Here is a 27,382-nt window from a genome sequence, read left to right as displayed (position 1 = left end):
CCCTTGTCTGTTTTCAAGTCATGTCACTTTATGTTTTAGGCATTTCCCTTTCTGATCCTGTATATTGTGTATACTATGAATAATATTGTGTATAACAGATTATTCTTCAGTTCCATCTGCTTTCCTGGATGAGGAATGAGTTTCATTCTTCTTTATGACTTATATTTTTTTGTTGTTGTTGTTTGAAGGAATTTTCATATTGCTTTTCATAGTAGCTGTTCCCATCTATATTCCCAACACTCGTATATAAAGCTGCTTCTCCACATCTCTGATGAGGATTTAAATATATAAATTCTGGAGTTCTACAAACTACAGGCATTCAGACCACAGCACTGGATAACTTCAAACTTGAAAGGATTTTTTACAATGTATAGAGGAGATTGAGAAGTATTCTTACCAACATTACATCAATCTGCTTTAGCATCAAATTAGAGAAGATGATTATGATATAATTAAGGTTAGCACTAAGTAGTGATAACATCTACAGCAAAGAAATTTGAATTGAAAGATAGCTTGGTCGTCAATGTTTTTATACATTCTTGAATTGATTTTCTCTACAACTACCTCAAGCTACTGAGCATTATCCTCCCAGACCACACTAACCATTCCTGACCCCAACTACCCCATAAATCACAACCATTCCATGCCAGGATCTCTTAGTGTGCCAAGACACAATTATGACATAGAGTGATGGTTATGAGCTGAAATTTTGGATTGAATCCTGACTTCAGCACTTCAAAGATGATCACATTAGAATGTGCCCAAGAGAATTTGTAAAGATTGCATGGAAAATATAAACAACTCACACAGCATACTTTATGAGATATAATAAGCACTTAAAACCATAATCACTTCATAAATATTATTAAGTTTGAGGATGAGAGTCATTCATGAATATTATTATTTTTAATCACACATGAATAAAGTTTATCTTTATTGTGGGAACCACTATAACATCTTTATATGATTTAAAATTACACAGCAAGTATGTATTTTTAATTTATTAAAGTAATCAGAGAGATTTATATCCATGCATTAATTTTATCATCTCTCCTCATTTATTCAGTTCCTTTTAAACCTTGCCTCCATTTCTGCTTCCCTCCATCTCCTTTCCCTGCTTCTCAAGCATCTTCCATGGATAAATGTGAACTGAGAATTTCTATCTCTTTCAAGGGAGCTTCTTCAACCTGTGTGATTCTACAACCAACATCACAGTACCTTGTACTGCATTTTCTCTTTAGAAAATTAAAATAAGATATAATTCTGCAGGGCCAGGCTGTCTTCAAGAAGGTTTTGCAAATATCCAAAGCCTCATGGAACATCTATGTTTCATCTCCCAGAAATATTCTAAGTGCAAGAGTTAATCTCTTTTTTTACCTCCATGTATACAGACACACAGAGATACAGACATGCAGACATACAGATAGACAGACAGAGACTCACATACCCAAACCCAAGGGTGCATTCAATGAAATTCATTTCATTTTAAAAAAAATTATAAGGAAATAACCACAAAGAGTTTCCAGTGGATGTCCAAATGGAATTGTTGTCTTCTCTGCAGACAATTTTTAACTCCCCAAGAAGTCCACTCAATTTTTAATGGAGCCTAAAGCAAGAACAAAGCATAGGGGTTAAATACATTTGGTGTTTATTGATATTGAGCTAGAATGCTTATACATCCATCTCAACATGCTGTAATTTTTGAAGTGATGGAATTGTCAGGAAAAGTAATTAATTTGGGTTTTTTTTTTAAGTCTGCCATCCCGAATGGTCAGTACCAGGATCTACCTGTTACTTTATTTATACAAGGCAAAACTGGTCAAGACTCTACTCTAAGACTCTAAACTATTTAGGAGACATGGGACTAGACCATCCTTGTTTGTGCATTTATAAGAAATATGTTACACATCTCAGGTAAGACAGGGTGTCATAGGAGAGATTAGTGGAAAATATTTCAAATGTAGGCTTAAAGGGACTCCAGGAAGTCTGGAAGATGGGATTAGTAAGCAGTGACTCCAGGGAGTGGGTAAATGACTCCCAGAGCAAGGGAAATTATGAAGCCCCCAGGGAAGCCACTACAGAGGCAGGTTCCTGTGATAGCTCAGTGTCTGAACTTTCTCTGCAGTATAGACAGACTGGAATTTAACACCTCTGTTCAGAATACTTTCTGTAAATTTCCCTTCTCAGCATAGAGAAGAGGGACCCTGATCTGAGGGGTCAATGAGAAATAGACCCTATCAAGTCAAGCTGCTTTGATGATCAACTCTTTTTATTCTTGCAAGGCACTGAATTCTGAAGATTGTAATGGCATAGTCTCTTCTTCTGTGCTAATCTACTTTACACGGTGACTTTCAGAGATGGAGTACATGATGCCACTCTTATTTTGCTTATTTTAATATTTTTGAAAGACTTCCCTATGGCCCTGCTCAACAAGCACTAGAGGCACAGTCAGCAATGATTGTTTCTTTTCTTTCTTTTTTTCTTTTTTCTTTGTTCTCTCTTTCTTTTGTTCTTTCTTTCTTTTTTTTTGGTTTTTTGAGACAGGGTTTCTCTGTATAGCCCTGGCTGTTCTGGAACTCACTTTGTAGACCAGGCTGGCCTCGAACTCAGAAATCTGCCTGCCTCTGCCTCCCGAGTGCTGGGATTAAAGGCGTGCATCACCACACCCAGTGGTTAGGTTGTTTCTAACATTGGTCTCAGATACAGTTGTCTCTAAATTACAGGAGCATATAATTGTATATGATCAAGCATAGGAGTTTGGAAAGGCACAATTATTAAGGCAACATGGTGTATCTAGACTCATTCCAAAGGATTTGATTTCAAAATCATACACTGAACAAAGAAATGTAAACTATAGTCAACAAGACACTTCAATTCAATTTTATTCCTTACAATGGTGAAGGTGGTGATGCAGATGAAATCCTCAGCCAATCAATATCTTTATATCACATCCCATCCGTCAGACAGAAGTTTCCCATGGTAACTACTTTTCTGCCACTTATTATTTGACATTGATGGTGATGGAATAAATGTCTGGTGGATCAATGAAACAGCTTGTATAAATCTCACCCTAATTTCTCCAATATACCCTATTTTCTCACTTCCATTGAAATCTTTAGACAATTTTGACTCACCGTCCATGATACAAATAGGAACTGGTTGTGGACACCCTGTCCCATACTTGTTTCATCCTGTGCATGTTATAAAATCCTTGAGGTAGCATGTGAAAGCAAAGTACCAAGAGGACACTTTTGCAATTTCCTTCTTTCGCACATATCTGAAGCAACATGTGGTCCAGTGGCTGAGTCGAGCCATGACTAACAGAAGGTGTGTTCAGTGTGAATTCTCACCTCTGTCTTGTTGTAGAATTGACTTCTGAACTGGACCATTTGGGGGCCACTCATTAAATATCTGAACTGTAGACTTCCCTGAAATGTAAGTAGGTTAATAGAAGCATTTGTTACACCGTGTCTTCCAAACAGGACTGCAGCACGGTTGCATTGTAATAAAAGCTCATACATCATACCTTTTCATCGTCAGAGAACAATTTTCCTAAATGAATGAAAGTCTGGAATCACACCTTTCATATATAAATTTAAACAAAAATATTAATTTTATTTACAATTTGAATCCACCATATGGTATTAAAACTGGTCAAATGCTTAGATATATAAACAGATGTTTATATGTAATTCTTAAGTATAATACTGTTTACTATAAAATCATCTTATTTATACTCTGATAATTTCATATGTGCATACACTTAATTTTGATTTACATATACACCTGAGTCCCCTTGTTATTTCATCTGAGATCCTGAACCGCTCCCTACTCCTTGTCTTTCATCCTTCGTAGTATAGTAGGTCTTCTCTAGGGTCCGTGACCTGTCCAGCCACAGGGCCTTGGCTACGTTTACAGCACCATACAAGGATTTCCTGTTGCCTGGGCCATAAATCCAATGAGAGAGCTGTTGGTCATCCCCAAGAGAATCGTTCTCCTATTGTTCCACTGGGCATATTTTTCTAAGCAACTAATTCTTAGCAGTTTGCATAAATGTCTTCTGATACCATGAGAGCTACTTTTCAGACGAGGTTTCCTCATCGGTTCCTGCTTAATTCATCTAAGCCCTATGTCTGGAGTGTGTACTATCTTCATCACCATATATCATGCTCACATCTGGGAGGTAACCAAGGACAATGACAATAGAATGCATTGCTTTGTTTGACTCTTGGAGTTGCTCTCACCACCGATTAAGAACTAGAAGGGTGTTCCTGTGACTGGCATGGAGGTTTAAGTTAGGGGTTTACGGCAATTTGGAAGAGCATTAATATCAAATGTTGCATACGTCCATTTCAGCTGAACACACACACACACACTCACACACACACACACACACACACACACTCACACACACACACACAATGTTTGTCTCAGCAATTTGAATATTCACTATGTTTTAGTTGTCATTATAAAAATGTAAACTATAAAAATTCTCCAAATATAACTTTGATATTTAATATTCATTCATTATCTACAGATAATTTTTGGTGTAAACTATTCTGAAGTGATGGTGCATAAGGGCGGCCCATATTGGCCTTAGCTTTTATTCTCAGTGAAACGATCATTTAGGAACTATCACCATTATCCTTCTCACTGAACTGATCAAATTCCACTCCTGAATTAAACCCCCATCCGTTACACAAAGAGATGGAAGAGTACAAGGAGCGCTGATGTCTCAGATAAGAAAACATCTTTTCATGGCTCTCAATTTCTTAGGTGATGGAATAGTTTATTCCCTTGGGTTAACTGAGAACCACCCAGAAAGTTTACAGAAAGTCACACTGCTAGGGAATTACCGAGCCTCAGGGTTTTCAGGTTGTCCGGTGTTATTCCCCTGTCATTGTTCTGAAAATACTAACCTCTTACTTCTCAAAATTACCCTCCTGCCACTGCAGCCGTTCATTAACTCCAATCCTCTTAAGTGGTTTACCCAATTCTATTGTAGTGCATAAAATACCATTTTGTTCTTGTTAGTTAAGAGGTTTATTGCATAGAAATTGAGTACCCACTACGTTCAATAGCACAGAGTGGGTATTCAATTTAGTATTTAAGTGAATTAGTGAATTTCACCTGGGACTCCAGGACGAAGGCAGAGAGGTGGGAGGGACAACTGAGAAAAGAGGGCCAGAGCATGATTCTTAGAGAAACACTTCCTGAAAATATGGTGCTTCTGTTTTTAATCTGAGGAGTTTATGATCAGAAAGTACAAGTTCTCTTGAAGCAGGCCATTTAACCAGAGCCAGCATTTGAAACAATCTGCACAAGCTCATCTGATAAGGCCTCATTTTTCAAGAAACTTTGAGCAGCCTTCGCTTTTATCTGGATCTCTGGATCTGGCTTTCAGCAAAACCTTTAAGACACATTGGGGCTATTCCAGGCCCACTTAGTAGACACTGGATGCCTTGTCTGGAGAGAGGACTGAGCAGTCAGTAGCATCACCCATCAACCAGGCATTACCAGAATACAGAATACATATACTATGTAGCAAGAAGTGGTTCTTTTGTTAATCAGAGGGTTATAACAATGATATGCTTGCTTTTTCAATGTCACCAATGCCCACTCATCAATATCTGGTGCTAGAATCCTATGAAAATTAGGTACTTTTAATCTATACCCTATTACAGTAGCTTTAGGGAGGATTATTCTTATTTAACTTCAAATTGATCTTCATGTAGAAATATACAATTATGTATGGAGAAAGATACAGACATGTGTCACATGTAAAAAGGGGGCAATGAAATTGAAAGGTAGGTTCCCTGGAAAATTTGGAAGGAGAAAAAAGAAAAGGTGGAAATGACGTCAGTGTATTATAACCTCAAATAATAAAATATTATAAAAATATAAAATGGAATTCTTTAAATAGTCTCAAACTTTTAAAAATCCACAATATTCTGTTTGATTTCATTTAAAAGGTTCAGATATTTTCCTCTTGTGCCATCTTTCTTAATGTGTCAAATTCTTTTACATAAACTGAGAAAATAAGTTTTGTTTTCCAAACCATTACACCCTTAGTAAATTACCGTAGCCATGTCAAAGGTGTGAGCTAGGAAATATATCATAGAATACAGCACCGAGAATACAGTACAGAGTTACCAAATAATTACGGTAAGGAAGGAAAGGGAAAAAAAAAAGAAAAGAAACCTTCAACCAAGCAGACACTGAGGTCACATCCTGACCAGAGGAGGAAGTGTCACATCAGACACTTCCTCAGTGCTATCAGATGCTGTGTGTCACGGAGCGCACCCGTGCCTGCTCTCAGTTCTCTCTGTAACAGCAGCAACTGTGCTCACTAGAGGTGGCCAGAATTCAAAATGCTAAAGAGGAAGCCATCCAATGCCTCAGACAAGGAGAAACACCAAAAACCGAAGGTAAGTTTATTTTCTTACAGAGTAAAACAAACCAAACAGTGTACTAGAAAGCAACACATACTTGCAAATGTAAAACACAGACACACACAGACACACAGACACACAGACACACACATACCATTTACACATACACACATATACATGTATACACACACATACACAAACTCATTCAAGCACACAACACATTCAAACAAACCACACAGTGACATACTTCACACACACACACACACACTCACACACGCATACATGCACACTCACAGCCTACACCATCACCCTACTACTTACATGACATTTTATCTGTCACTTTTAAATTAATTTAAGTAGAGGACTGAGTGCATCAAAAATACATATGGAAGAATTTGCATACTGATGAGCAATTATGGTCTTCACAATTGTGTATTAGATTCAACCCTTTATGTTGTTAGATAAGATTGGGTTAGGATAATTTTATGGAACTGTTTGGTGGCCTCCACTTAACCATTGATATCATGAATTCTCTGCTTATTTTTCATTCCTTGGTTGTTCAATGTCTTACCAGTGTTCTGAAGGAATTATTTTATCTGTTAAATTGTAGATATTTAAAATACATAACAGTAAGAAGACTAAAATGGAGAAATTTTAGGTTAGTTTTTTAAAATTCTTTTTGTAATTTGAATGTTCAGCTATGATATCTTGTATTAGATATGCATTTTCACATTGTCACTAGAGAGAATTGTGCCCTATTTTGAGAAGACACAAAATTTATAAATTAGTAAATTTGATAAGCCAGTCTTATGTAGTATGTTCTTTTATTCTTTCTCTTGATAACAATTGGCATTAAAAAAATATAGAAGAAGCCAAGTTTACATTTTTATAGAACTCTAAACGTCTTTTACTAGTAACATTAATTTCTTTAGTATGAAGTTGTGATGTCAGAAAATTTCTGTCCTATTTATACATTCCTAATGTTTCTCAAATAAATTCAATCTTTTTGTTGGTGAGATAAATACTAGTGGATTCTTTATTTTTAAGGAGTTTACACTTTGTCATCAGCTTTTATTTCTCATTGGGAGAGAGACAGTTTGGGGACTGATTTTCCTTCTGAACTGAGGAGGCACGGGACAATCTTCAATGGTTTAAAACCTTTTGCAAAAGATCTGAAGTAAACTGAGAATTCATTATTTCCAAGTACAGGAAACTAAAACTAGATGATTTTCAACATGATTGTTTCTAATGCAAAAAAGTCAACACAGGTTAGACAAGCATCTTAGAAACACATAGTACAAAAATATATTGCACTTTCTGTTTTTTTATTACTAAAATAAAAATTCACAGCAACACATCCCAAAATATCCAAGAAAGGTTTTTCAAAGAATCATTTTTATTTCTTCATATGATTATATTTGTTGTGAGCTGAGCTCTATCTCCAGTCTCATATGATTGTTTTTTATGTAAAATAGCACTGATTAAATAAAAATATTCAGTTGATCATATTTTTGGAAATATTACAAAAATTGATAAAAAAGTGGCTTACCTCAAAATTTTTCAAAAATGACACTTGACTATTTCATAAGGACTGTATTGCACATTATATTATCAGTATATCATTTCACTAATCTGTTTTCAAAATGATCTTTCATTATTGGCAATGGTCTTAATCACAGTAATTACTAGAGTAGATGTGAACTATTGTTCATCTTATTGATGTCTGTACATATAAAATAAAAACACACTCAATGCACCTGAGAATAAAATATATCACAAGAAATAGTCACACTGAAGACATATATGAATTTAATTTTTTTTGCTGTGACACTAATAGCCCTCCAATTGCTATAATTATGTCTTAGAAACAATTCTTACAAATTCATAGTTTTCAATAGAAAACTTTTGCATATTTCATGAATAAAGTGTATAATCCATAGGAAATGGTAAGAGCACATGATATTCTGATCCTTACACAGATGGCTATTTGAAGGGGTACAAGTTCCCCCACCTATAAGAAGGGAGTGTGTCATCTGTCTAGAAAGACACAACAGGAATGGCAAGAAACTGTCCTGAAATACAGGATGTAACTGTTTATACTGATTATCTATCAGATGATCGTTTCCATATCCTGACCCTGTGCTGTGTGCTCACAAGTATGGAGGGGATTTCCTTGGTTTTATTGTGACTCACCATACGCTACATTTTAAAACTATAAATTAAGGGTTTTGGATAAAGCTGCATGGCCTAGCACCTCTTCTGTCCATAGGTTTAATCCCCTCACACCACACACAGGAGAAGCCTATAATATCTAATATTACCTTAAATAAAAGATAATAAACTTTTTGTTTAAATAGAACACCATGGGTACTAAATTATATGGTAATAAGAAGTTCTTGGACCCTATTAAATAGAAAGATGACTATACGTAGTTAAAATGTAGCATCTTCTAGTGAAATGGTAAGTTGAGGGTGAGGGTACGGCTCAGTCAATAAAATGCTTTCCATGCAAGCATGATGACCTGCAGCAGTTCATCAGAACCTCTGTAGAACTTACAGTGTGGTGTTATGTGTCCCTTAACCCAGCACTTGGGAGGCAGATACAGGCATGGACCTGGGCATAATGGTCCTGGTAGCCTAGCCTAGTCAGGAAGACTCAACAAATGAGAACCACTGTTTCAAATCAAAGACCAAGGCAGACAGCACCTGAGAAGGAATAACACCTGAGATTGTCCAGTGGCCTTCACACACACACAACACATGTACAGACATGTTCAGACATATACCTGCACATGCACTTGCATGTGCATAAGTGCCTATATGAACACACACAAACACACACACAAAGAAATAACTTGATAAATGTTTGAGAAGGGAAGAGACATATTTGATTTAAACATTTATAGACTTTACACATGTATTAAAATTCATATGGTAGCCAGACATAAATACAATCTAACAATTCTTGCTTTCATATATAATAGCTAAAAATACAGTTACAACAATAGACTTTGCTATTTGTATTTTCTAATAGATTCTATAGTGTGATGATTAAAATATTTATAATTCTAATGTGCAGTAATAGATTTTATAGAATACTACATATAAAATAATGTATTATTTTCTTATGTGGATAGTACTTATCAATAAACTTACTAATAATTAAACTTTAAAACCAAATTATAGTTTTGCCACATCTCATTTTATCACTTGTGAGGTATTTTTCTTTTCTGTTTCTGTTTCTCTATTTTGCTAAAGATTATTTTATCCAAGTAGTTTATATGTAAGAAGAATGTCACACAAATATGTTCTTAAAGATTAAAAGTAAAGACTGAGAGTCACAAACCAAAGATCTTCCATATTAGGTACCCTCAAATATCTGAAGACGTATTATAAAATAGGTAATGGTATATACTAAAAGGTTAATAAATTCCAACAAGTTTAGTATGTCCCTCGACTCCATCTGGTATATTGGTAATTTCCAATTAAAAATGAAACTTGGAGAGTAGTGGCTAAGAATTCTACATTTAGATTAGATAAAAATAACCTTGCTTTGTATACATACTTTCCTTTCGAGTTTTTTTTTGGGGGGGGTTGGTTTTGTTTTGTTTTGTTTTGTTTTGTTTTTACTATTTTAGCACTAGTGCTCAATGCTGACCGTGACTTTTGAGACTTTGTAAGCATATTCCACATGTAGACCCAATAAGCTTTCATCTATACTGTTTATATGATCTATAAATGCTCAAATAAGGCATAGTTCTCCTGTGTTTCCTTGACATGTTTATTTTTGCTGCCTGTGTTTATCATTAATTTATTATGTAACAGTCATTCTACTCAGATTTTTTTTACTCTATTTAATACTTGCTCTAACTCTTATCTAATCTCATAAATGAAGGGTCAAAGGCACACTAAAGATTACACACAATTAAAAAAATCAGTTATTTCTATCAAAGATACATAGATGAAAAAATATGTCATATGAAAACACATGTCAATTTCCACTGTTAAAATGGTGGATGTCTTACTACTACTGTGACAGTACAGGCATTGTCTGTCTTAAATGCCAAATGAATGTTAATGACACCAACAAGACCCCATCATTAGAAATCTTTGTACTTTGAAAAGAAATTTAGGGACTCTTTCCTCCTCCAATTATATTCAGGAATTTTGTCGGGGGATCTATCCAAGTACTATATCTGTCTAAATTTCAGCATTTAGAATTGTGTTCATTTTTTCCTTAATTGCCAAATGGTTTTATAAAAATTGTTATCCAATGCAGAAGTTAAGGGCTTATATCCTTCTTCTTTGCTTCACGTTCTAACATAGTAAGGTCTTAACAGATATGTGGAAAATTAAACTTTCCTGAGTTTGTAAACTATGATTTTGGGGTAGCAGGTTGTGCATGTGTTTAAATCCATCTTCGGTTCTCTTTTGAGTGTTAAAGAGCCACTCAAATATGCCCAAGATTTTGCAAGATTCCTAGAAAGATTATTGTTCTCTCATGGCCACCCTTTGTTTCAGGTGAGAGAGCATGCTAGAAAGTTTCTAGAGAAAACGGTCTGAGCCACACAGATGAGATTGGGAACTGTAATTAGGACAATGCAGACTTAATATGTTGGTGTATGGTAATCCATATAAATACATTTTAACCGAGGTCTCCTTTGAGTTAAGAGGATTCAATACCACTGTCATCATAAAGGGAAACATTGGAATAATGGCACTTCTTGAAATAGCTTTTTTTAAAAAAAGGTTCTTTTCAATCTAAAGTGCATACAGAATGAGACACCATTAGTGTCACAGATGCTAATTTTCACAAGCAGTGACTGAAGTGGCATTCCTCCCCATTTGCATTTGATCCCGGCAATGATGAGAGGTGATGAGTTGATTATAAGCTGTTTTCGCTGCACTGCCCGCTGTGCAAATTTATGCTCCTAGACAGGGATGACACATAGTTGTGGCATTAAAGAGATGCCTGCATTGCTTTTTTTTTTTTGTATCAAGGCTCTTAAAATGCACTTTAACCCTTATTTAACCAGGTACAGGAAAGTGGAGACTCTTTCAGGACCCGGTACTTACTTGAGACAAGACACTTGCATACGGAGCCTATGTCCTTTGAATGTTTTGTTAATTCTTTGAGAATTTTATTCAATAAAAATTTGATCATATTATTCTCCTAACCCTTCCCATATATACAGCACATATATCTGTTCTATGTTAGAATTCAGAATTGTGGTTTTTTCTTACTGGTCAAATACAATTATTTGTATGTTTCTTCTAATAACCCACCAAGTCCAATTTGTGTTGACCATATATTCATGGAATTGCGATCATCCACTGGAGTGTAGTTGACCTATTAGAGGCACACCTTTGAGGAAAAAGAACTCTCTCTCTCCCTCCCTCCGAAGTTAGCACCTGTCAATAGCTCCTCCAGGTGGGAGCCTGCAAGACCCCACACACCATGCTGGAAGGTTGACTACCTTTATCTCCTGCAGATCTTGCATATTCAAACGCAGGTGCTGTGAGTTCCTGGAGCAGGGATTCTGTCCTGGCCAGAAGATACTCTTTGGCTCTCTTCTTCCCTAACCTGACTCATGATAACATTCTACCCTGTCTTCCATAATGGCTCCCAGAGCTATGTGGGTTGGTGGATACAGAGGTCCCTTTTAGGATTGAACAACGCTCTGCCACATATTCTCTGCAAATTGATCAGATATGATTTTCTGCATTAACTCTGCAAATTGATCAGATATGATTTTCTGCATTAACTTCCACCCACGCTGCACAAAGGTCACTCTTTGATGAAGGATGAGAGCTGTACCAATGTATTGATATAAAGACAGCCATCTAGAAGACAGTTCACTACAATGCTTACTAAACAAAACAGGATATTCAGGGTACCACGGTGGCCTGTGAACTATTCAAGTATGGGCTCTTGAGTAGATTTATACCACCAGATGTGAATTTCCTCTTTAAAAGCAAGCCTCAAATACAATCAGAAAGCAGTTTGTTACCCAACCCTTGCAACTTCCCAACTCTCTTTCTCTATTTCTCTGTCTGTCTCTGTCTCTGTGTGCGTGTCTCTCTCTCACTCTGTGTGTGTGTGTGTGTGTGTGTGTGTGTGTGTGTGTGTACACCTAACATTTGTGCCCATATTGCATCTATGGACATACTTGACCATGTTGTTCAATAATATACCTCATGAGGCTCACAGCTGGGTAGATTGTTGAAAAGCCCCTGTCCCATAGCATACATAGTCCCTCCCAGTATTATGAGAGGTAGCTAGTAGAGAGGAAGATTCCATAGCCATAAATATGAGTGGCGTATTTATTTTTCAATACCCTTTGACTAAACTTTGTGGTGTCTACAACAATAGGGTCATACCATTAAGTTCTGGTAGACAAACAAGAAGTCTAGTGTTTGGCTGGTGGGTAACAGGAACTCTCCTGAAAGCAGAAAGCAGTTTGTTACCCAACCCTTGCAACTTTCCAACTCTCTTTCTCTATTTCTCAACTCAAGGAATGTATTCCACACCAGGTTCCACTAACTTTAAAAATCTTTCCAAAGCCTTGATGACATAACACTATATTCCGTTAATTTATAGAGAGCAGTGTAATTCTGTACATGTGAAGTATTTTCACTCAAGGTTAAGAAAGGGTTTGAATTTTACATAACAGTGTTTCTACAACCAAATCTGGGCTCTACTGTTGCTGCAGTTTCTTTTTGGATTAAATTTTAATAGATTCATTTAGATAAATTCAGTCCACTGTTTAGTGTTTCAAATAATAGGAGTTGAAAAACCTATGGGTTCATGAAGGGAAGGAGTATGAATGTGCTGTGGACAAGACTTAGAATCTGTGATCTCTTTGGACAGATGACATCCCTTTCAATGTAGTCACACTTTAAATGCAGCAAACACTAAGACTACTAATATCCTATACTATCCTTTTATTCAACTTGTGTCTATATTTTAAGAAATGGCTCGTTTACTGTTCACTGGTTCAAAGAAATCACCTATAATTTACACCTAACTTTTGGAGGGCTTTTCTCTTTTCCTTCAAAATACATTAATTTGATGGATGAATTCATAACTCATTCAATTAACTGTTAAAATTATTAGCTGTTTTTAATGAAGAATATTCTTTCCAGCAAATCACTAACTTGCTTTAGATTTTCCCATCTTATAGAATGTAAATCCTAAACCAAAATTTAATCTCAAGCAAGTAGAAAAACTTTGGTGCCAAATATATTGCCAAAATTTAGAAAGTACTAAGTCAGCATGCAGAAAAATCCAAAGGTAGTTACGTAAGAGAATGTGGCTTCCCCTTGGTATAACATTGACTATTTTATATCCTATAGGAAGAATGTAGAGCCACTACCCGGACTACTAACACTTTGTCTTTTAAAACTCAACTTACTTAACCATTTGTCTCTTGTCTTTCCCTGATTTAGAGAAAAAAATGACTTCATTATCCACAGGGAATGTATTTTTTCAAACAATGGAACCAAGTGCATAAACAATATATCTAAATTTCCAGATCTGATGCATTTCTCCTTGTTTGCTAATATTAAGAATTCAAGTGGAGTTTTAGAAATAACCCATTCACATTCAGTTCTTAGGAGAAATAAAAGCCGTCCTCTATTAAAAAGAAGGGATGCTTTGAAACTGTCTGCGGTGGTAGTTGTGGGGATTCGTATCTACAGGAAGAAGGCTTCTGTTACTACAGTTAGATTCACCTTATCTGAAATTAACATGGGGAAGGCTTGCTTTCTCAGGAGGTCTGCCAGAGAAGACCCTGTCACCGAGCCTGTAGCTTTGTCCAATCGATGGATGCCCCATGTTTTCTGTGCACTTTGCTCCAGGATCTCTTTCTGTCTTGCTGACAACATCCTATAAAGAATCCAGTGGGATTTTATTGAGAAACACCCCAATGATTACATCATTTAGTTAATGATCTCTTTGAAGTTCTTCACACACAGTTACCTTCTGAACTCCTCAAAGTTAGAAGACAGAGGGCAACACAGTTTAGCCACTAACAGTCAAAGAGCTCCCACCAAAGTAGAAGTGAGGATTTGATTTTCAGCTCCTTCTTTCTTCCAGCTATCTTCGATGCCTTTCTTCTGATTAGATGCTCCATGCTTGACCTCCATCTGACTGTCCTGCATGCTTCCCTGTTCTCACACCTTCCTGCCCACTTCAGACTCTCATCTTTTCTCATGCAGATGCACATCTGCTATAATTCAGTAGCTTCCATGAGGCACCATTTAAAACATATAGGAAGAAAATCTGCTCTATACCTCTAAGGGGTCCTTTTACATATTAGGATCTTCGGAGATGTTTTACAAAGATAACCAACCCACTAATGTACCATCTGGTTTAGGGGGCTCATAGAGACTTCTGTTCCTGATGCTACAAACACTCGCTCTGCTGCTTGTCCTATGGAATGTGTCCGTGTATTCATGAACTCGTGCTTACTTGACTACTTACCTGACATCTCGAGAAAGCAGTAGAAATGGTTAGCTAGCAGAACAGTAGGCAACAGGGACTAGAGTCACACACAGCTGGGTTGAAGGTATGAGTTTGATTATTTCTTATCCAGACTGTGGGTACTTTATTAAACCTTATTTGAGCTTTGGGGTTGTGATTGGAAGAGGAGAACATGTTAGAACCTGTCCTGTAGGCTTGTAGGTTGTTAGCACATGTCTATTTCCTGGTTTAGCTGTGTTAAGTAGATAATCTTGGCATCTTTTCTAATTTTCTAATCCTTATTTCATAACTTTCATTTCTTTGGATATAGTTTGTTTCACCCCAACCAGCTCTCCTGTCAAGAACAGAAGATATATCTTACTTAAGTTTTTACCCTGTGACTTGGGAAGAACTCAGGAAGGATTGAATTCAGTCTTTCTGACTCTCAGACTACATTGGCTTTCCTTCCTTCCTTCTTTTTCCAACTATCATAAAAAAACATTTATATAATGCAAAATTGTAGTGATTTTTCAGTATATGTGCTCTGAGTATGGCATGACTAATGGGTAATATTAGTCATTTATAGAAGTAACCTACTTCGGAGATGCCTAACAACCCATTCATGATAAAGATCTGGGCAACACATGATAAAAAACAGAGCAACTGTTTCTAGGATCAGAGTGCAATGAAACAAAACAATAAACAAATAGTATATACATACATATATGTGATTTTTGCTCATATATAATGTATAAAATATAAAGTATATAGTATGTAGTATACAGTATGCAGTATATGCTATATGATATATATGTATATATGTATATATAATTGGAAGCAAGCATCTCATTTATCTCTGCAGACTTTCTCACAAACAAGAGATGCAACCTGAAATAATATTTCCAGTCTTGATGCTAAGTTGACTTTACCATTATCCAGCTTCAACTAACCAAACTAGGTCCCAGCACTGGTATGCTGCATCATGTGCCATTTCTTCCAAGGGACACAATTATTTTTTAAATATATTTTTAAAGATTTATTTATTTTATTTTTGAGTGCACTGTAGCTGTTTTCAGACACACCAGAAGAAGGCATTGGATCCCATTTCCACTCAGGCATATCTAAATTTTTAAATTTATTTATTTATTTAATGTGTGTGTGTGTGTCCACTTCAGACACTCCAGAAGAGGGGCATAAGATCCCTTTACAGATAGCTGTGAGCCACCATGTGGTTGCTGGGAATTGAACTCAGGACCTCTGGAAGAACAGTCAGTGCTCTTAAACACTGAGCGACCTCTCCATCCCCGAAATAATTCTTTCATTAATATGGAGTATGCATTCTTTCTTAGAGAAGCCTTGCTCACAGTAAAGAGATACTTGGCAGTGCTAACTTTTGGTATCCTTGTTTATAAGTGAGTCAATATGAAGTGACTTCTGTAAGCTTGGCCAAAGCCTTGGATCTGACCTAGAGACTCACCCAGTGTACTTGGTTTCCTAGAAGGACTAGCTGCTGTCACTCCTAATAGCTTTTTCATGTAATAAAGTCAAACCAGGAAATAATGGGCTTTATTTCTATAATTATGCAGTTTTACTATCTAGAATAAGATCCAAGGCAGATTTAGCCAATATAAAACCTTACTTTATAAGACACAATGATTGGAATTAGATATCAACTAGAGAACACACTGGAACTGTATAGGGGTAGTCCCTGGACATTTTATTGTTGCAGTAGACATTCTTTTGTAATGTGTATGCTTACCTTACATATGTTCTCTATTAGAATTGCATAGCCATCATTTTCCTTTGGCTCAAGGATAGCTTTTGTTTGGGTTGTTTAAGTTAGGGTTACTCAGGATTAGGGCTACCTCATTATTAATACCCACCAGTTTTAAGGTAGCCATTCACAATGAAACACATGTTTATAATGTAAGAAATATAACTCCTTCAGAAGTCAAGGTAATACAGTTATGAGACATGACATTGTAGGCCACAGAGTGCTCATCAGCTCAACTAGTTTTTATCACTACTATGTATCCCTCAATACACTGAAGTATACATGCAATCAGATGTAAATTTGCAGAGAGGAAAAAAAATTTTATAATGATAGATTTGGTTGTAGTAATACGTGTATTTGATAATGAAGAATCCCAATGGTGTCTTTCAAAAAGCCCTAGCACCCACGCTAGGGTATTTTTACCCACATATTCCTTCCCTGTTTGGGATTGCATATCATATATTTACCGCACATAAACATGTCTGTTCTTACTAAGGAAAAACAAAACCCGTTTCGACTCCTAAGGCTGTGGCAGCAGTTGCTGCCTGGGAAGAGAGTGTTTATAAGGTTTATGATATTAACTGCAGCACTCAACCTCAGGCAGCATAAAGCATGCAAAAAAGAACTTTCTGTCAGTTTTATTATTTCTAAAAAGGTTCCCCTTGAAGCAGAAGAGTGACCTTGCTTTGCTGAGCTGACATATGCCACTGGATTAATGGCGGAGCTTGGCTGAAGGGGAGCTCACAGACACATTACAACTCCAGAAGCTGGGCTGGCGGTGACCATTAATCAGGGCTACCAAAATCATGCATCAAACCCACCCATTTAAAAGTAGTAAAAATGACTTAAAAAAAACTTTTTTTGAGAATTAGCTTATTGTTTGTCATTACTTGTGTTCAAGGAGATCACTGAATGACTAAAATATTCCTTGAGGAGACCTTTAGAAAGGTCATTTTGTTCCCAGAGGCCACCTACAGCAGAGTGTGGTTAAAATCTAAGGGATGCATAAGGTGTTGGTACCCCTGAGTGTCTGATGGAAAATTACTGGATGGATTCATTCTTTCCAAGTTAACTTCCAAACCTTTAACTATTATTTTATAGCAATGAGTACTATGAATTAACCTGATTTCTTTCTGATGATACATGTAACAGCAACATATATTATGATCAGATATTGTATATTAGTCATAGTAGTAGCACATGAGTGACAAGTTTGTTAGAGGATTCTTTAAAAACCTAAAGTTCGAGTCAACATATTAAACGATTTAATATGTTTAAAAGTCTCCTAAGCTTGGAAGTGCCATATACCCTTTCGTCATATTGATTACGATTTCATTAGAAATTTTCATAGACTTACCACCTTTAATTATTGAAAATATTTTTTAAAAATGTCTGAACTATTAACTTCTAAAAAGTATTGTTCCATAAATAAGAAGGTAAATGACTCTTATCCTTTTTGAACTTTCTTAATACAAAATTTAACGTTTTGCTTCTGCATCATACTTCTCATTTAGATTAGTGTTGCTTTATATATACTATGGCATGATTTCATTTGCAAGCAGTGCAAGTGGAAAAATTAGACATTTATAAGAGAACAAAAAAGAGGTGTTTTAGATGTATTTAAAACTTGGGTTGCCATAGCAGAGCAACAATATTTGAGGTTCTTCTAAATATTGGTTGCCTTTCCTTACCAGGGTCTTAAATATTTCTTTGGTTGTTAGAAATAGAGTATACAAAATATTAGAATGCAGGGTATCTGTTTTTGAAGTTTACTTATTTGACTAAATAGAAGATTGTAATCAGTAATGGCATGACGAGTTCATATATTTGGTCACAGATTAAAAATATCAAATTTGTACGAAAGTTATCTTTTAAACTAATTGGAGAAGAATGTTTTTTTTTAATTAGAATATTGAATCCCTACCCATGAGAGGAGATACAGAGACAAAGTTTGGAGTAGAAACTGAAGGAAAGGCCATCCAGTGACTGTCCCACCTGGAGATCCATCCCATTATACAGTTCCCAAACCCAGACACTATTGTGGATGCCAAGAAGTGCTTGCTGATAGGAGCCTGATATAGCTGCCTCCTGAGAGGCTCTGCCAGTGCCTGACAAATACAGAAGTAGATGCTCACAGGGTCCCCAATGGAGGAGCTAGAGAAAGGACCCAAGGAGCTGAAGGGGTTTGCAGCCTCATAGGAGGAATAACAATATCAACTAACCAGTACCCCCTAGAGCTCCTAGGGACTAAACTACCAATCAAAGGGTACACATAGAGGGACTCAAGGCTTCAGCTGCATATGTAGCTGCATATGTAGCCTTGTGGGATATCAATGAGAGGAGAGGCCCTTGGTCTTGTGAAGACTCGATGTCCCAGTGTAGGGAAATGCCAGGACAGGGAAGCAGGAGTGGGTGGGTTAGTGAGCAAGGGGAGGGGGAGGGGATGTGGGGGGTTCGGAGGGGAAATGAGGAAAGGGGATAAAATTTGACATGTAAATAAAGAAAATATCTAATAATGAAGAAAGAAAGAAAAAAAGGAACAAAAAGAATAAAGGATATTTACTGGTGAAAGAGAGAGAGAGAGAGAGAGAGNGGGAGAGAGAGAGAGAGAGAGAAAGAAAGAAAGAAAGAAAGAAAGAAAGAAAGAAAGAAAGAAAGAAAGAAAGAAAGAAAGAAAGAAAGAAAGGGGAAAGGAATTAGAATTCCTTTTCTTTGCACAGCCTTTCCTGTACCATGGTGAACAGAAACGAAGATTGATAATGAGAAAGTTGCCAGAGGCAGTTTTAGCTTTTGGTGAGGGTAGTAGATATGTAAGCCCAGTTACCTTGGCTACTCATGTGTTCCCTCCTGCATCCTACATTCTTCCAAGCACTACCTGTATACTGTACATGACCTGTACACTTAAAAGTTCTTGCTAATTTTAAGCTAGAGATATTATTGTCCATCCCGGCAATAAAAAAAAAATCTAGTAAAATAACAATGTTCCAAATTTAAAAAGATTAGTCATTAAAATGATTGTGTCCATCTGACCATAGCTTTTTTTTTTCTGCAACAGCTGAAGAGGAATTTGAGTTTACATTAGTCACATTTTTGTCTTCCAGAAGTATTTTTCAAATATAATAAATAGTTACCCCCACCACCTTTTCTTATTTTATCATTTTAAAGCAGTACTACCTTTGGCTTTGGTATCTCAGAAAACAGCTACAGAATCTTAGAATTAAAAAAAAACTTTGAAGCAACTTAAAATTGTATTGGTTTGAGATCATTTCATGTCCAAATTTTTGATCACTTACTCTTTAGAATAAGATTATAGGTATGGGCCTAGACATGCATACAAGATATTATTAAGATTGAATATTTTTATGATCATATGTGTGCAGGCATGCATGCAATTGCCAGTTTATCCCTGTGGTTTCTATGTGCACATAGATGTGGAGGATGGAAAAGAAACTCTATGGTTCTTGAAAACAGCATATGCCATATTTGGGACAAGGTCTCTGCTCTGATTATCACTCATCAGGCTGAACTGCATGGCCAGCAAGCTCCAGACATCCTTCAGTTTCTGCCTCCCTGGTGCTGGGTGTGGCACTGCACCTGACATTTTTAGTGGGTTAGGGGAATCAAACATCCTTATGCTTACAAGGATAGAGCTTCACCATTGAGCAATATTGCTACTTTTAATATTTATAGTTTCATTTATATTTTATAGAATTTTAAAACATTCTTTATAGTAAATTTTTGCCCTATGATACTTTTTATTTGAAAAATATATTTAGAGCATATCAATGCATTACTTCTGAGCTCCCTTCAACTAACATGGACTCGAATAATTTTTACTGAATTCTAGAAGTGTTACATGACTTACAGTCTTTAGTTGCAGTGTAAAATAACGGAACATAGTGGCATACCATAGAAAGGAACAATTGAGAATTCTTAAATACTCAAGCCTTTTGACTCTCAAATATGTTTAACGCTCTACATCAGCTGTTGTATCATTTTTACATTGCTATTTTCAGTTATTATTGAAATTCTTGCCCCCACCCCACTGTGACTCTCTGCAGAAAAGTTTAGTGCCACATAAAATTCTAAAAGTAAAGATTCCGTATGAGAAATTTCAGCAAAATTTAGAAACGAATGATAGCACTGGGGTGAGAACATTCTGCCCATGTTTTGCAGTTGACGTGAAGCTAATGAGGTAGAGAATGAGCCCGTTGACTTGGGTTCCTAGAAGCCAGGCCCACCACTGAGACTATTCATAACACTGCGTTGTGTTCTGCTTTGTTTGGGTGATGTGATCATTTTCTTGAGCTCCGAGTCGCCTTTATACAAGGATGTAGTGTGAGTGTGGAAGGCACTAACTGTTGATTCTGCAGTTCTTGTTGCTTTTTTAGCTTGAAGTTCCCTGGCACCTCACAGACTGTCTTCCACAGACATCACATGATGCTGTGATTATTTAACACTGAGGCAATCCTAACAGGTTATTTTTAAGTGAGTTAAATGTGATTTTTCACTCTCCAACATCTTAGCACCTGAGTCATCCAGGACAATTAAATCCTCGAATGCTTTTGGATAAAGGGTGACAGACGTGTTGAGGTTTAACGTTTTATAATACAACGTTAATGGCGAACTCAAATGGAAATTTGATCTGAAGAGTGGATACTAACAAATGTCTTATGAGTAATGTTTAGATGTGAGAACTTGTTGGCAGTGAGTATATATAACTTCTAATTTGCCAGGATACTTCAAAATACTGTGGGTGTCTGATTCACATTGGCAAATATTTTCTTTGAAATAGATTGACACTTCTACCAGTGACTTGCTCATTTTTAAAAATTTATTCTTTAATCTTCTTTTTTTACAGTCCAGACTTTATCCCCCTCCTGGTTCACCCTCTGACAGTTCTATGTCCCATACCTCCTCCACCTGTCTCCATGAGAATGTCCCCCTCCAGCATTCACCCCCTCCCAACCAGGCCTCCCTACTCCTTGGGGCCTCAGGTCTCTCAAGGGTTAGGTGCATCTTCTCTCACTGAGGCCACACCAGGCAGTCCTCTGCTGTATAAGTGTGTGTGTGTGTGTGGTGGCTCATATCAGCTGGTGTATGTGGTGGCTCAGTGTCTGAGAGATCTTGGGGATCCAGAATAATTGAGGCTGCTGGTCTTCTTATAGATTCCCCCTCCTCCTAAAAGGGGCCTACCATGACTACTCTCCAAAAAGACTTGCTCAATTTTTAGTCATTGTTTATTTATTTGACAACTCTACAAGTTGGTGGCTGGATAAGAAAGAAAAGTTAGGTCAAATCTCCTGGTTTTGGTCAAAAGCTTGATTCATATTTAAAATAAAAAAAGACTCCACAGTTTTCTTTCATGTTCATAGTACAGACAGGCAAATGGTTAAGGAAGCTTACTTAGTTCCGTCATCCTGTCCCCTTCAGAGAACTAAACCCTCTTCACAGCACTGACCATGTTCCTATATCTCTGTAGTAATGAAAATGCACACCGGTAGTCAGGAGCTCTTTAAACACAGAACATTCCTCAATATGGCTCCTCATAGAGATTTTGAACATACATCCTTGTAAGCTTAAGGACATTTGATCCCCAAATCCACTAAAAAACGTTGGGTGCAGTGCCCTACCCAACACTGAGGAGGCAGAGGCTGAAGCTGGAGCTTGCTGGCCGGCCAGTTCAACCTGATTAGTCAACACCAGGCCAGAGACAGACATGCGTTCTAATTCTATCCTTTGCCCCGGCCCCTATGCCTACACACACTTCTCCCCTTGCCCTCTCCCTTCCCTTTGAATACCACCTCATGTGAGCCCATGCAGTGCTTTAGTCACGAACATGTTCTGGTTGCTTCTCTTTCAGTACATATTGATAGTTATTTTCTATATCTAGTGTTATAGTAGAGACTGGCAAAATAGTAATTTTATGATTTCATCAATTTTTAATAACTAGAATATATAAGTACAACATGTACACATTCAGAATAACTTCCCATGATCAATTGTTCAGTTAACTCGGAAACATATTTCATTCAGAAAAGGGACACTATTGTCTTTTATTTTTTGTCTGTTCTCAAAATGCTGCTATTATATTTCCCAAGACAAACACTGATATTTCTCTCCAGTATGATGATAAATCAGTGGATTTTGACATGTTAAGATATACTGAAATGATCTCACAGTATATTACATGTACTACTTCCATTAAAACTAAAATAGCATGCTTTGGGCTACAATCTATCCAAACACTAAAAACCTTCTGTATAGCCCCCTAGCTATTTGGAAGGTGTGTCTGTGGTTTGACAAAGCACCAGGCATACAGGTGTGTGCATAGGGTCGAATTTGTGAACTAGAGTTGATCCAAGGCTGGGTTGTCATTGTTCTGGACCTTTATATGTGTGAGTGCAGCTAGGAACAGAATAGTTTTAGAAGTGAGTTGGGAAAATCTCACGGTGCTTTCAATTGGGATTTAAGACTGTGGGTTTTATTTAAGCATTTTATTTTATATCTACAACGATTTTATTATAATTCCGATGATCTTGACTTAAATGATATTGACATTGTTACTGACTTTAATTGTTTTCAGTGTTAACATCTATGTCAGTCCTACTAACCACAATGATGGCAGAAGGTTAAGATTTAGTTTTCCATTACATTGTCCTTGCAGTACTTCCGTGTACAGACTGACAAATTCCTTTGCTTTAAAATGACTTGTAATAAGCTTTTCCTTAAGCAATCCACTCAATTTAGAGTTTAGTAGATGTGTTTCATTTGGATGTTAAAGTTTAGGGATTTTTATTTTGATTGAATTTGAGAAAGTTTTGCACAGTTTTGTACTCAAATCTATGAAACAACACATATTCATCATTTCTTTCTTCCACACCCCTCACTTGTTTTCATTTCTCTTTGAAAGAAAGCCTGGATTTGCCTTCATGAGATTTACAGAATATTTTCTCACTTACATAAATGGTCACTCATTCTGTTTGGTATTATCTTTTTCACTGTATGCTAGTGAATTCCCTTTCCATTGAATTAGGGAAAAAAAAATTTCAGGGGTATATATATATATATATATATATATATATATATATACTAATTTAGCATCCTTTTGATAAGTGTTGGGATTTACAGGTTTCTGGGTAAAATATTACAATGAATGTATAGTACATTCATATGTTAGTATTCATATGTTAGCATATTCACATGTCAGTCTGGCATTGACATTTAGAAATGTGATTGCTATGACAAAATACAAATATATGTGAAAACTTACCAGATGTTGCCAAATTTCCCTCCACAGATGTTGTGCCATTTTACAAGTGATTTACTAAACATATTACAAGGGTTGTATACTTCATTTGGCTGGGGTGGAGCTGGGATTGAACATAGAGCCTTGCACATAGATGCAAGGTATGTGTTCTATTTTTGAGCTACACTCCAAGCCCTTGTATATACTTACACACAATGTAAAGGGCAAGCATGATCTAATGCCACTATTATCAAATGTTGCTTACATTTTGAATTGCTTTTTTATTCAGGGCGCTTTTCCCAGAGACAGTTTTTTGTTCATGTAATTGCTTGATCTTGATCAGAGCCTTTGTCACCGGCTAGTGTCTGCAGAATGATCACACCGTACACATTTGTGAATATTCAAACATGTTCTCTTTTATTAAGGACTACTATGTAGGAAGCAGGCCTTGCTTCTTCATAATTCACCTTTTCATGATAAACCTTGACAGTAGAAATTATAAATCCATTTCTTGTCCATACCTCATAGTAGACATTAGCTCCTTTCTGACCTAAGCTATAACCTATAAATATATTATGAAACCATCTTCTCAGAGAGTAACTAACTTTTGGAGTGAATAATGAAATATGCTAAGTGCCCTTCTAAATAAGAACTGAAATTTACTTCTTAAGAGTATCTCAGGATGGACAGACCGACTCCTCAGCCTTTAGGTTGCTGGGACTTTAGTATTGATAGGACTGACAAGACCCAAAGTAGCAGGTTTTTTTTTCTTTTTTTTTTTTATCTTTTAAAATCACTATTCCCATATCTGCTTTTCTTTATTGGTATAATGGAGGAAGAATTAATTTTAAAAGGTGGTGGCTATTGATTACTTAATGGAATAATATAGTGTAGAGAAATGCTGAAGTGAATCTACTTTGTGCCCTCCCGTGCAGCAGGCCCCATTATCCAGCAGTGGGAAGCATTCTGTAGCTCTCATTAATATGCAAGAGGTACCATCCGACTGGGTATAGGCTACCGAACTGCCACAGGTCTAGGTTACAATAGGCCATAAGAATGTCCCAAGTATACAACAGAGTAATAACTGTCCTTGATGGATTCACCTGTGAGCAGGACCATAGTTTCCTCACTTCTCTCTGATCTTTGAGCCTTGATGGCCTAATGGAAAATGCCCACAAGGCAAGGTGAAGTGATCCACTCTGGGTTTATGTCTTGTTCCGTACGCTCGGTATGAGATGGCTTGGTAGTTTCCACTGTGGAACACAATTTCAGCTATCTTGTCTCTGCTCTCATTACAAACAAAAAGAACTGGGAGCTAGGTCAGCAAGGGAGGCAAGTCAGCAAAGGGTATTTTTTTCTACAACAGTCATCATTCTTGGAGCAACGTTCTAGAGCACAACGTCTAATAGGCTCGCTATGTGTCACATGTCCAGGGGCTTCTTATTCCAATTCATTTTAAAGAATTTTAATGGAAGTTGGTGGAGATGTGTCTAAGAATGGTCCCAAGGACAAGCCTTCTCTGGAAAAGAATTTTTAAAGTGAGAGATAAGTTCTAAGTGGACAATAATAAATTCTACAGGCTACTGACTACTGCTATTAATCTTTTTTTTCCAAATTACTAGGTCACTTTTTCAGTAAAATCTATCAATTTCTAAAACATATTATTTTGAAATGAGGTACAATCCTTAGGACAAGCTATCTTCTTTAGATTTATAGGTACACACACACACACACACACACACACACACACACACACAATTAGATACCCACCACCCTAAACAATGAATAAAATTAAATAGTGAGAAAGTCAATTTTTTGACTCAGTGATTTTGAAGAATTTTGAAAATGGTTCAGAAGAACCATTTAACTTTGAAATATCTCAGGTTTATTTATAATCACCAACCTAGACTGCGTTGCATAAGAATAATCCAGCATTGTAACATGTGGGGTGTAGGGAACTTGACCTGCACAACGGGGGAAGAGATTAGGATCTCATTGCGATTCCAGGGGAAATGTGACAAGATTCAGTTTGCCTCTCCATCTTATACTGTACATGCCTACATGTTCAGTCTATTAATATGTCCACCTGTATGCTTTTTTTTTCTAATAACTGACAGAGAATTTAAAGTTAGCAGAATGTATTAGTGGGAAGTGAACTTGTGTTAATTTTGTTTTTCAATAAGCTTATCTGAGGAAGCAGAAGAACAATTACTCAGACCTTTTCTTGTTTTCATTGTTGCCTTTTACTGGTTGCCCACTTTGTTGGTAAATACTGCCTATCCTTTCCTAGTGCAAATAACTTAGTGTTTAGCTTACCTAAAGAAGGCTCAGTTTAGATTCTTCATAGGTTTCAGGTGCTTGGGTCAAGAGCCTAAAGAAATAATTTAAATAATGTTTTTAAATAACCATGGTCTTAACCACTATTACACAAATCAAAGGAGGATATTTTAGAAATTTTTCATATAAAATACAAATAATATTAATACATCCAATGGCTTTTGATGGCTTAGAGGACTTTTCATAGCTTTCCATATTCAAAAGGCATTTCTGAGAAGCTATAATAAATTTATTGCTTTCAGTTGTGAAAGTCACAAACCTTAAGTTTCTTTTCCTTTTCCAATTTTACAGCGCAGCAGCAGTTTTGGGAATTTTGACCGTTTTCGGAATAATTCCGTATCAAAATCTGATGACTCAATTGAGGTTGGTATTTTATTTTATCTCTATGAATATTATGACAGTATATTATAAAAGTTTATAGTGTAAAAGGATAATACTATTTTTCTGAGTTAGGTCAAGAAATTAAATACATTTTCAAGTCATGTACACTTACACAGAATTTTGAAATAGATGAGCAAATATTTAGGGCCTAGCACCACATTGGGCATTAAGGTAAAACAGCTATTTAAAAAGCTTACTCAATATTTGGGCAGAATAGTAATTTCAAGTTAGTTATACTTTGAAGATAGTTATGATTCAAAGTTACATTGACAGCTCCAAGTCCCCTGAGCATGTCCATGCTGAAGCAATATTCTTGCCTGAGTTGATAGCATGCCAGGTAGGGAAATGGGCTTGATAGTCATTCTGATGAGGGGAGCATGTAGCTACACCACTGAACGCTGATACTTCTAGTATTTACAGTAAATATCTTACTGGTCAGCATAATGTGCATATTTATAAACTAAACACACTTTGTGTATGTCCTAACAGTAATGTTGAAGTGTGCTTTAACATTAAATTTTGTATATAATAATAATAGCAGTACCAGCGATAGCTACATTTAAAGGAGTGCTTGACATGAAGGAAGTATAGTGTTGCCATTTAGGAATTATTGGTGTTTTGATTTATGATGAAGGTATATATGTATTCCCTGATCATAATTCCTTTTCTACTACAGAGTTATCAAATGATGAAGGCAGAGCTAAACCTTCATCATTTGACTGTGATGTCTGACCTGCTTGTTATACCACCTTATTTACTAGGAGCCATTTCCTTTTTTTTTTTTTT

General features: G+C 36.4%; 1 protein-coding gene across 3 annotated transcripts in view; it reads left to right on the top strand.

The window, feature by feature from the left end:
• The window catches only part of Samsn1 (SAM domain, SH3 domain and nuclear localization signals 1), an 87,574-nt gene that overhangs the window by 31,088 nt on the left and 29,104 nt on the right, over positions 1–27,382 (top strand). Inside the window, exons 1-2 of one of the 3 annotated variants that reach the window (XM_021185393.1) lie at positions 6,292–6,428; positions 26,507–26,578. In XM_021185393.1, the coding sequence (XP_021041052.1) occupies positions 6,372–6,428; positions 26,507–26,578 (129 nt within the window). In that variant the 5' untranslated portion in view covers positions 6,292–6,371. Of the gene's footprint in view, positions 1–6,291; positions 6,429–26,506; positions 26,579–27,382 lie in introns of those variants that run through there. The other 2 variants (XM_029470648.1, XM_029470649.1) reach the window with 2 other exon arrangements.

The sequence above is a fragment of the Mus caroli genome, chromosome 16 (assembly GCF_900094665.2).
Source record: "Mus caroli chromosome 16, CAROLI_EIJ_v1.1, whole genome shotgun sequence".
Taxonomy (NCBI): Eukaryota; Metazoa; Chordata; class Mammalia; order Rodentia; family Muridae; genus Mus; species Mus caroli.
This window is presented reverse-complemented; position numbering and strand designations above follow the sequence as displayed.